General features: G+C 44.5%; 1 protein-coding gene across 2 annotated transcripts in view; it reads left to right on the plus strand.

Moving 5' to 3' along the window:
• Positions 1-12,600, plus strand: part of PSMB3 (proteasome 20S subunit beta 3) — a 530,078-nt gene extending 517,478 nt beyond the window's left edge. For both annotated transcript variants that reach the window (XM_044055288.1, XM_044055289.1), the window contains one exon: positions 12,452-12,600. In XM_044055288.1, coding sequence (XP_043911223.1) covers positions 12,452-12,500 — 49 coding nt within the window. In that variant the 3' untranslated portion in view covers positions 12,501-12,600. The remainder of the gene's footprint in view (positions 1-12,451) is intronic.
• Positions 12,601-12,720: the final 120 nt, after the last annotated feature.

A 12,720-nucleotide genomic window follows, 5' to 3' on the forward strand; every position in this document is an offset into this window, starting at 1 on the left:
AAAGCTAGTTACGAAAATAAAATTACCAAAGATTCAAAGACAACTACAAGGCAGTCTATAACTGTCACAAATCCGCAATGCTCAGATCTGCTCTGAGCTACAACAGAAGGGCATTAAATATACTGATCCTAAGGTTATTGCCAGTATCCTGGCAGATCGATTCAGTGCCAACTTCACCCCCCTCTCACCCCCTAAATGGCCCATCTCAATACTGGAAGATTGCCAAATTCCAGTAATAATGGCCACACAGGTAAAAAACGCACTCTCCAAAGTTAAGAATATAGCATCCGTGGGACCAGATGACATCCCAGGCTGTGTACTACATGAACTACAAAATGAACTGGCACCTCACCTAAGTGTCATGTTTAATCATACCCTCACCTCAGGCTTTGTGCCCACTGAGTGGCGCACAGCTAGAGTTATCCCACTCCACAAGGGGGGATCCACCTTGTATCCTGGGAACTACCTCCCCATCAGTCTGACGAGCCTGATCTGCAAGGCCATGGAACGTATTATCATGAAACTTATAAACAAAGACATTGGCAACCTTAAAACACTGGACCCCACCCAGTTTGGGTTCGTGAAGGGCAGATCTTGTCTCCTGAACCTGATTGACTTCTTCGAATCAGTCTTCAGAGCCGTGGACAAGGGTAAGGCAGTCCAGACAGCCTATCTGGACCTTGCCAAAGCCGTTGACACCATCCCCCACTCTGGAATCATAGATAAACTTACTAAGCTGGGCATTAATCCCTATGTCACTCGATGGGTTGCCAACTGGCTTACTGACCGAACCCACACTGTAAAAGTAGCTGACTCCAAATCCAGCTCCAGACAGGTGACAAGTAGAGTACCTCTGGGTTCAGTCCTGGGACCTCTCTTGTTTGGCATCTACATGTTCATAGTGTTTCACTGTTGCAGTCATGACTGTAGGGTTCTCCCCTGCCGGCAGGCAGTCCTTAGTCGGCCAGAATCCCAAAGTCTGGGTCTGGCGTCAGCTGCTCAGCCATGCTCCCTGACGTCAGAGCGCCAGGAGTGTAAAACTGACAGCCGACGCCATGTTCTCCAGTCTTTCTTGCCGTGCGGTGATAGCAGTTCGCAAGTGCCGGTCGGTTGACTCCTGACAATTATTTATTAACGTACTTCAGTCCGAAGACTTTATTCTCCTACTCAAAGCTAAGTACCCCGTTGGGGAAACTTTTTTCTTGCTCCAGTCCAATGTCAGAAAAAGTTAATAATTGTATTTCATGTGGGAAGCAAATACCTCATAAGGGTTTTCATTCTTACTGTATACCTTGCTTAGGCCCTGACCACGACATAGCTAGTTGTCGGTTTTGTGCTAGATTCAATCAACGTACGATTAAACAAAGGTACGATTTTGCTTTTCATTACTTCGGTAGGCGTTTTAATTACAAAATGTCGTCTGATACGGTTCCGCCTACCGGAGTTCACAAACGACGCAAGGATAAAGACAGGCCTCCGAGGTCCAAATCAGACTATGTTGTACAAGCAGAGCCAGCTTCAGGTTCGGCCGTCGTCAGTGAGGCGCTTTTGCAGCCCCTGTCGTCGGCCATTTCGGAACCGATAGCCGAAATGGACTCCCACGAGGAGCCAATTAGGCCTTTGAATATTTCTGTTGCAGGACCTTCGGACAATGCTCCTTTGGATGGGTTCGGAGCCGCTGTGCAGGTACCGGCTTCCGAAGGGGTTTTCAGGCCTACTCACCTTCTAATAGGCAAAGCCAAAGACAAAGGCAAAGACTCCTTCCAAATCAAAGACTGCAGCCCAGGCCTCTTCTGATCCGGCACCCAAGTCTCAGAAACAGTTACTCAAGATGGCGGAGGACTTGCTCACTATGATTAGGTGTTCACATCCCCCTCCAGATAAAAGGCCAAGGCAGGAAGTGTATTATGACTCCTCTGATCAGGCTTCTGTTTGTTCAGTTTCTTCTTCTGACCAGGAATATTCTTTCCCTCCTTATGAGGATTCTGATGCTGAGGAATCCATTCCTTCAGCTTCTCCCCCTGAGGATTTCTCTTTTGGGGAAACTTTGCATGAAATGAGGGAATATTTTCACTGGGAAGGACAGGAGTACTCAATCTAAGAAAAGACTAAGGGATTTTCTTCTTCTTCCCCAACATAGACCCTGGCTATTCCTCCTATTTTGGGTATTGTGGATGATGCTTTTTCGGAGGCTAACAACTCCTGACTCTTTTCCTCCAGCTCCTGTTAAGCCAGACAGATATTATAGGGTTCCTGATTCCCACCACTTTTTATACAAGAACCCTACTGCTGATCCTGATACCATTTCTCAGGGCCCCAAGGGGGTTAAGGCCGCTTCTGCTAAAAACCCCATTCCCACTGAGAAGGATTCCACATCTTTAGAAAGATGGGGCAAAAAAGTGTACACTTCAGCTACTTTATCTATTAGGGCTTTAAACTGTCAATTTCATATGCTGAAATACCAGCAATTCCTTCTGTCTGTTTTGAAACAAAAACTAACTTCCATTTCCGACTGTGCAGATAAGGAATTACATGACTTAATGCATGCCACTGAACAAGTTGGGAAGCATGGTTTACACTGTGGATTTGATGCCTTGGAGGCTTCTTGTAGGGCTGCTGCCTCTGGTACAGTCATTAGAAGGCATGCTTGGTTAAAGGAACAAAACTTGCCAGATCAAGTAAAAGCTAAGAGGACAAGGCAAAATCCATGCAAACGGTTAAGGATTTCTTACAAGTACAGCCACCCAGATTTAGTAGGAATTGGCCTACTAAAAATTGGTCCTTTCCCAATACAGACAGGCCTCAGAGGGGCAGATACAGTCGCTCCCGAGGAAGGCCTCAAACGCAAACCTCTTATAGACCAAGACAGTGGACTGCTTCCACCCCTAGGGGAGGAGACGACAGGCCGCAAGCTCATAGAAAACAGGCTCAATGACTCCCTCTGTTGGGCTGCAGGAACTTCTTGCCTGGAAGCCCCTCTTGGAGGAAAACTTTCTCTTTTTCACCTAAATTGGACTCCTATAACCCAAGACAAGTGGGTTCTGGATGTGGTTTCCAGAGGTTACAAATTCCATTTTCATACCCTACCAAGACCAAGCGGATGGCCAGATCTACCAAAACATCAGTGGTTAGAGGCCTTAAACCAGGTGGAAGCCCTCTTGGCTATGAAAGCCATAGCACTGGTTCCACTTTCAGAAATGGGACAGGGTTTTTACTCAAGGCTCTTTCTAGTCCCCAGAAAGCAAAATTCATGGAGACCCATTCTGGATCTGTCAGTCTTAAACACTTTTCTCGAAATACCAAAATTCAAGATGCTTACTCTACAACAGCTACTCCCAATGCTGACCAAAAACGCAAGGATGGTAACTTTGGATTTAAAGGAGGCTTTATTTACACATTCCTATCAGGCAGGAGTGCAGAAAATACCTCAGGTTCAAGGCCGGATCGAGGCATTATCAATTCTCTGCGCTGCCCTTTGGATTGTCTACTGCACCCAGGGTCTTCACCAAGTGCCTGGCTCCAGTAGTAGCTTATTGCAGACTCAAGGGAATTCAAATTTACCCTTATCTGGACGATTGTCTTATTCAGGCAGACAGCAAGGATGTCTTACTCCAGCATCTAGAATTTGTTCAGAAACTTCTCAAGTTCCTGGGATTCACTGGCAACATAAAGTCAAATTTGACACCCTCGCAACAGATAACTTTTCTGGGTGCTCTTCTAAACACAACAACCCAGATGGCATTTCTGACATAATAAAAACAATTACAGCTGGCTTCAACTTTCAAAACCTTGGCAACATTAACTCGGCTATCTGCAAGGAAATTCCTGCAGGCTTTGGGTTACATGGCCTCCTGCATCCTTCTCGTACCATATGCAAGACTACATATGAGGAAAATACAGTGGTATCTAAAAAGTGTATGGTCTCAGCATTGCCACAGTTTAGACATACAGATCACCGTCCTACCTTGTCTTCAAAAGGAATTTCTCTGGTGGTCCAAGGCATGTATTCTAAACAAAGGGAAACCCTTCAGTCTGCCTTCAGCCAGTCAGATACTAACCACAGACGCCTCAGATTATGCAAGGGGAGCCCATTTGCAGGGCAACTGTCTGCAGGGCCTTTGGACAAAGGATCCGAAGCACCTGCATATCAATTTAAAGGAAATGCTAGCCATTCAGAACACTCTATTGGCCTTCAGGAATCTTCTACAACCAGGGCAACTACTGATAGGGACAGACAACACCACAGTTATGTGGTACATAAACAAGCAAGGGGGATCACATTCCTATCCCCTTTGCAGACTAGCCATGAATCTATGGAACTCAGCTCTAGCTTGCAAATTGGAACTTCAAGCTCAGTTTCTACCAGGCAAGCAAAACTTCCTGGCAGACAGTCTGAGCAGAAACCTGTCGGACCCTCACGAATGGATGCTGGACACCGAAATATTCAAGATGATTACAGCAGTCTGGGGATGTCCTCACATAGACCTCTTTGCATCCCACCTCAATCATCAACTACAGAATTTTTGCACCAGGACATTCCACGAACTAGCTTGGAAAGTGGATGCACTATCATTCAGTTGGAGAAACCTCTCTGGGTATGCCTTCCCACCTTTACCCCTTCTTCCACGGGTGTTATTAAAGATCAAACAGGACAAGCCAAAGATGATAATTTTGCTGGCCCCAAATTGGCCTCGACAGTTTTGGTACCAAACACTGAAAAACCTTTCTCTGGAGCCCCCTTGGGTTTTACCACAGTCTCCGAACCTTCTGTTCCAACACCAGGGTCAGGTTCTGCACTCCCATGTCAAAACTCTCAACCTGGTGGCCTGGTTAATCCAGGGTCTATGATTCATTTTCTCCTTCCCAAGCAGGTTATGGATGTCTTTTTAGAAGCCAGACGGCCTAGCACTAGAAAATCTTATGCAGGAAAATGGAAAAGATTTTGCACCTGGATGCAGGCTCAGGATTCGGACCCTCTTATTCCTGACATTCCTCTGATTTTACTATACCTGACAGACCTCTTACATAAGGGTCTCTCTTTTTCTTCCATAAAGATTCATGCCTCTGCTATTTCTGCTCATTATAATACAGACCCTCCAATCTTTTCCCACAAGCTCATGAGACAGTTTCTCAGAGGAGCTAAGAACTTAAGGCCCCCTAGATCTCCTCCCATTCCTGCCTGGGATCTCAACTATGTTCTGGAAAAACTCACCTTACCTCCTTTTGAGCCTGCTGCCACATCTGACATCAAGTTTTATCTTGGAAGACAGCCATCCTGTTAGCTCTGACCTCTGCCAGGAGAGTTTCGGAGTTGCAAGCTCTCATGGCTGTGGAACCATATATTGTTTTTCATCAAGATAGGGTGTCTTTAAGGACTAATCCTACTTTCATGCCTAAGGTGGTTTCCAAAGTGGCTTTAAATCAAACTATTCCCTTGCCAACTTTTTTCCCCAGTCCTCAAAATAAGGGGGAAAGGATCTTGCATTCCTTGGATGTACACATACAACTACGTTTTTACCTGGACAGAACCAAGGACATCAGGAAATCAGAACAATTGTTTGTTTCTTATGCTTCAAGTTCCCAAGGCAAAGACATTTCTAAACAGACCATTTCAAAATGGATTGCTCATGGAATCGGATTTTGTTATTCACACCATGGAAAGCAAATCCCAGGGATTATAAGGACTCACTTTACCAGAGCTGCTGCCACTTCAGCTGCCTTCCTCAGGGGAGTTCCTACCAAAGACATTTTGGAAGCTGCAACTTGGAGTTCAGTGCATACTTTTTCTAAGCACTACAATCTACCTCTCTACTCTAAGTCTAGGGCAGGCTTTGCTTCTGCAGTCTTGCAGGGCCTTTTAGCCGCCCCCTCTGCTTTATGACCACCTCCCTTTTATTCTGCTTTGGGATTCTACCCTACAGTCATGACTGCAACAGTGAAACACGATGAACATTAGTACAGTTGTGTACACTTACCATAAATGTAGATGTTCGAATGTCTTCACTGTTGCAGTCTGGGTTTCCCTCCCTCCTGTCCCCTCTTATTTTTTTCTTTTGTGTGGCTCCCTTCTTCACCCTTCTTCTGAGGTGTATTTGCAAAGGGTATGGGATCTTACTCATTGTGGAACTCCTGATATCTGGGGCAAGAAAAACTGGAGAACATGGAGTCCGGCTGTCAATTTTATACTCCTGGCACTCTGACGTCAGGGAGCATGGCTGAGCAGCCGACGCCGGACCCAGACTTTGGGATTCTGGCCGACTGAGGACTGCCTGCCGGCAGGGGAGAACCCCCTACAGTCATGACTGCAACAGTGAAGACTCTCGAACATCTACATTTATGGTAAGTGTACACAACTGTACTTTCTCTGAAGTACAGGCCAACACTAAGGGACTCTGGCTAACAAAGTTTGCAGATGACTGCTAACTGGGAGCCATTATTGAATCCCCATGTGGATACTCTACAAAAGGGCCTTACAGGAACAGATGCTTGGTGCCAGAGCCATGGCCTGAAGCTCAATGCCAAGAAATGTATAGTTATCCATTTGGGAAAAAACCTGTACCTGTGAATTATCACATAGGTGGTAGTACACTAAACACCAAAAGTGTGATGAGACTTAGGGACACAGGTAGACGGTGGTCTCACCTTTAATAACCACATCTCCACAACAGTCAGGAAATCCTATGTGGCACACCTCATCACTAAGGGCTTTTCATCCAGGATGTCATTGTCCCACTGTACTCGTCCCTCATTAGACCCATTTTAGAGTACAATGCCCCATTTGGTATGTACCTCTCAAGACCTCTGCAACAACTGGAAAGGCCGCAGAAATACCTCACTAAAAGAATCACAGGCCTAAAGCAGATGCCCTATGCTGATAGCCTTAAAAAAACTCCAGCTATACTCTGTCGCATATCGTCTACTCTGAGGCGATCTCTGCTTAACATACAAGGCCATGTCAAACCCAGAGCTGTTGGACATGCCAAGAAATCCCAATCCCTCAGAGCCACACGCTCCAGGGATCTAAATCCTGTCATCACAATAAACAAAACATGCTGGAGGAATAGGTTCCTAACCCAGAGACTCCCCAGATTCTGGAATAGACTGCCCATACATGTAAAGCAGAGTGCCTCTTTGGCCCTTTTCAAAAGGAACCTTGATTGTTTGGGAGAAAGGAGATTCACCCCGGGGATCACGTCAGTCGTCCTGCTAGACAGGGGTTCAGGGAAGTAAATAGTGTGGGAAGAAATAGCCAGGGAATTGTTATGGCTAGGCTTGTATGGCCAATAGCCTAGTACCAACCTATGAATCATTTCCACTGGGAAAGCCAGGAATTTTCTGATGCAAAAGAGGCTTAGGGATTTCCTTCTTTTACCTCAGCATAGGCCTTTGGCTATAACTCCTGTACTAGACATTGTTGATGATGTGTTCTCGGAATCCAGTTTGGCCCTTGATTCCCTGCCTCCTGCTCCTAGTAAACCTGACAGATGGGGTAAAAAGGTTTATACTTCTGCAGCCTTGGCAATCAGAGCTTTAAACTGCCAATTTCATAATCAGCAACATGTTATTGGACTGCTTAAATAGAAAATGATGATTCCTGACTGTGGAAAATGAAGATTTACAGGACTTAATGCATTCTGCTGAGCAAGTTAGAAAACATACTTTGCAATGTGGTTTTGTTTCTTTAGAGGCCTCTTGCAGGGCTGCTGTTACTGGGTCTGTGCTTACATGCTTAGCTTAAGGAACTGATCATGTTAAAGCTAAATTGTTGGATACTCCTTTAAATCAGGACTGCCTGTTTGGCAGCAAGGTTGAAGAAGTTCTTAAAAAGATGGAAGATAAAGCTAAATCTATGCAAACTGTTAAAGATTTTCTACAAGTGCAACCTCCTAGATTTAGTAGGCACTGGCCTACTAAGAATTGGTCCTTTCCAGGTCCTCTCAAGCCAAATCCAGACACAGCAGAAACCCCATGTATCAGTCCCAGGGGACTTTCAGAACTAAGCAGTGGGGGGCCTCCACTTCCAAAACTGGAAATAACAAGACACCCCCCTATGGTAAAAGTCTCAATGACTTCCTTTTAAAATTCCCAAGAACTTAATCTTTTGACCGCCCCTTTCGGGGGAAAGATAGCTCTTCATGCAAAGAACTGGGAACTCATAACCCAGAATAAATGAGTTTTAATTATAGTGTCCCAGGGATACAGATTTCATTTCCACACGTTGCCAACACCAAATGGGTGGCCAGACCTGCCCCCAAATCAGTGGGCAGAGGCTCAAAAACAAGTACTGTCCCTCTTACGCATAGGGGCTATTCAACTGGTGCCAGAAGAGGAAAAGGGACAAGGTTTCTACTCCAGACTTTTCCTGGTACCCAGAAAAGACAAATCATGGCATCCAATCCTGGGCCTATCTACTCTAAACACCTTTCTGGAGATTCCAAAATTCAAGATGCTGACTCTTCACCAATTACTTCCTATGCTAGGCAAAGACGCCTGGTTGACAACACTAGATTTAAAAGAAGCATACCTGCACATCCCAATCAGGGAGTCCTGCAGAAGATTCCTACGCTTCAAAGCAGGCTACATGTATTATCAGTTCTCTGCACTGCCCTTTTACTTGTCTACTGCGCCCAGGGCATTTACAAAGTGCCTGGCTCCAGTAATTGCATTTTGCAGGCAAAAAAGTATTTAGATATACCTATACCCGGACGATTGTCTAATTCAGGCAGAAAACCAGAACATACTTTTAAATCATCTGGCGTTTGTAAAAAGGGTTCTAACTTGTCTGGGGTATACCATAAACGAAAAATCACAACTGGTATCCTGCCAACAAATTACATTACTGGGTGCAAGCTTGAATACAACTGCCCAGATGGCTTACCTCACGCCAGAAAAGCAAATTCATTTGGTAACCTCTTTCAAACAAGAGGCCACAAAAAAACTGCTATCTGCAAGACAAATACTGCAAGCCTTGCGGTACATGGCCTCCTGCATTCTTCTAATTCCATATGCAAGATTGCATATAAGGAAACTACAGTGGTATCTAAAAAGTCTATGGAGTCACCATTCACAGCCTGGAAACAATGATTCCTGTCATACCTTGCCTACGCCTGGAGGTCCTCTGATGGGCAGAGGCCTGCCACCAAAATAAGGGACTACCGCCCAAACCCTAACTACAGATGCATCAGACTATGTATGGGGGGCTCACTTGGCAGGGAAGTGCATTCAGGGCAAATGGAACCCAAATCAAATACACCTACATATCAATCAAAAAGAAATGTTAGCTGTACAGAATGCTCCGACAGCCTTCAAGGACTACATTCTTCCAGGACAACTAATGCTAAAGTCAGACAACACTACGGTTATGTGATACATGAACAAGCAGGGGGGGGGGTACACATTCCTACCCCCTCTGTAGATTAGCCATGGCATTGTGGAACACAGCCTTGAGCTACCAAGTGCACCTACAAGCTCAATTCCTGCCAGGAAAATTGAATACACTGGCAGACGGACTAAGCAGAAACCTCATCTATCCACACAAGTGGAAACTGGAGCAAAGGATTTTCAACATGTTAACAAGTGAATGGGGGAGCCCAGACATAGATCTATTTGCATCTCCCCAGAACTTACAGTTGGACAAGTTTTGCACAAGGACTCCACAAACAAGCCTGGAAAGTGGATGCTCTGTCCTTCAGCTGGAAAAACCTATCAATCTGCACCTTCTCCCCGCTGTCTCTACTCTCCAAAGTTCTACTAAAAGTCAAACAGGACAAACCAAGGATGATCTTGATTGCTCCAGGCTGGCTGCGGCAACACTGGTACCCCCTCCTGCGCAGTGTGTTGCAGTTAACTCCACGGCACCTTCCTCAGACTCCTTCCTTGCTGTCTCAGCAGGAGAACCAAATTCTGCACCCTCAGCTTCCAACACTGAACCTTTGCAGCCTGGCTAATGACTTAAATTCACCCCGATCATCCCTCAGCAAATCTGTGATGGATGTCATCTTAGAGGCAAAGAGACTAGTACTAGAAAACCTTATGCTGAAAAATGGAAAAGATTCTGTGCCTGGAACCAATCTAAAGGGATGAGCACAGCAGCGCCCAATTTACCTCAGATTTTACAATACTTAACTGAGATGCTTCACAAGGGCCTGTTCTTTTCTTCCATTAAAATCCACGCCTCAGCCATTTCAGCTCATAACACAGAGCCTCCCCCCTCTTCTCTCATCCTCTGCTCAAGCAGTACCTCAGAGGGGCCAAAAACTTGAGACCACCCAGGAGAGCTCCAACTCCTGCCTGGGACCTTAACTTTGTATTGGAGAAACTCACTACCTCATTTCGAGCCAGCTGCTACTGCAAACTTAAAATTTCTTTCTTGGAAAACAGCTTTCCTTTTAGCAGTCACTTCAGCTAGACGGATTTCAGAATTACAGGCTCTTATGGCAGTGGAGCCTTTCATCATCTTTCATGTGGACAGGGTGTCACTCAGGACCAATCCATCCTTCATGCCTAAGATGGTATCCAGTGTGACTCTCAGTCCATTCATTTGCCAACCTTCTTTCCCAATCCACAGAAGAAAGGGGAATGGATTCTGCATTCCTTGGATGTGTGCAGACAACTTAGATTCTATTTGGACAAGACTAAACCTCGAAGGAAATCTGAACTGCTGGTAGCATTTGCTGCGGTAGCATTTGCTGCAGGGGCAGAGGGGGAAGGCTATTTCAAAATAAACCATTTCTAAATGGTAAGCCATTGCATTTATTTCTGCTATAAGCACCATGGAAAACCTATCCCCCAGGGGATCAGATCTCACTCCACCAGAGCTGCATCTATTTCTGCAGCCTTTTTCAGAGGTGTTCCTACCAGGGACATCCTAGAAGCTGCTACTTGGAGTTCTGTACATACTTTCACCAAGCATGATCCATTTGCCAATTTTCTCTAAATCCAGAGCTGGCTTTGCCACTGCTGTCTTGCAGGGCCTTATTGCTGGCCCTAATGCTATATAAACTCCTCCTTCCAACCATAGCTTTGGGAATCTACCCAAATGTAATGACTGCAACAGTGAAACACGAAGAACATAGTACAGTTGTGTACACTTACTGTTAATGTAGATGTTAGAGTGTATTCACTGTTGCAGTCCTGGTTACCCTCCTCCCGGCCCCCTAACTTCTGTCTATACCTCTACTTTTCTTTACCATGCTTGCAAGCCTTTTTGGTGTATTTGCTTTTTGGTGGAGGTATACCTTTGTGTTTTTATGTTTATTTGCTCTCCATTGGGGGGGCACCTGACATCTGGGGCAAGGAAAACTGATGTAATGATGTCTGCTGCATGTTTTATACCCCTGACATCATGTAAGAAGGTACAGAACCGAAGCAGGACCCAAGACTTTTTGTTAATCAGGCCAACTGAGGGCAACCTGCAAGCAGATTACCCTAATGTAATGACTGCAACAGTGAATACACTCAAACATCTACATTTATGGTAGGTTTACACAATTGTACTTTATTTTTATTAGCAATCTTGACGTTACGGTCTTAATGACTCCCTCATTTTTGAATCTATTAAGTCTGGAGCGCTGCTGTGCATAGCTTTATCCCTAGGCTGTGGCAGCTGGCCTTTTGCCATTTTAAGTGTTCTAGTTTAAAAAAAAAAAAAAAAAGTACTGCTTACCAGCTATGCAGACATGTGGGGTATCATTGGAAGCTTGAGTTCTGCACACATTTGTTGTGCCACCAAGGCTGCACGTTAAGTTCTTTGTGTGACATGTTAGAAGCTACGAATAAGTCATGTTTTGTTCCATTCAGAGTGAGTTGTAGTAATTGCAGGTCTGATAATAGATTACAGTGGTTTTATTCAAGAGAATAGATTATAATGATTTTATTCTAGAGTCTGCATAATTTGTATAAAATAAACCTCCTTGCACTGTTTATTTCGGGATTTGAATGCATTTGGTGGGAGAAACGAGCTTTATTGGTGTCAGTTTGCTTTCTTGCGTCTAATCAGGTTATGTACTGCAGAGTATTTAAATTACCCAATGGGAATAACCTAATTCAATAAAGAGACAGAGAAAATTGGTGAAAAAAGCTAAATTGCAGGAACATGGTTTAAATGAATACTATAAGCTAAGGAACATTTCAAATTAACTAGATTGACAAAACATGTTTGGAGAAAGAAAATGTGTAATTCCTTACTGTGGGCACAGGAAGAGAGAGTTGTTCCCATTGACCACTGTACCAGCCCATATGCAGTGAGATCATATTAAAACCATGAGTTTCCTACCCCTTACATATACAGTAACAGTGACTGCCATGTGCAGAACCATTGAGCACTTTCAGCCGCTACCCTTCATGTTGCACATCATAGTCCTGTCAGAATACGGTGTTAAAAAGAGTTCTGTAAGCAAAATGCATGTAGTTTTGCCAGTCTAATCACTTTTCTTTCTTACTTTCTTAACAGTGAAAAAGACAAAGTCACCACAAGGACACTGAAGGCAAGGATGGATTAAAAGGAAACCAAATTCAGCATAATGACCTCTGAACATTTTGTTTATGCACGTTCAAGTTGCAGTGATTATTTTTCTTAATAAAACTCTCGGTGACATACTACATTATGCTGTGATTATTTGTGTTTTCAGTCTCTGATGTGGTCCTGCATACGCAATTTCCATGTAAGAAGACACCATTATGGGTATTGAGAAAGATTAAATGGTTTCACATGTAAGCAAT

This window comes from Protopterus annectens, chromosome 13.part0 (assembly GCF_019279795.1).
Source record: "Protopterus annectens isolate FY-2018-M chromosome 13.part0, PAN1.0, whole genome shotgun sequence".
NCBI lineage: Eukaryota > Metazoa > Chordata > Ceratodontiformes > Protopteridae > Protopterus > Protopterus annectens.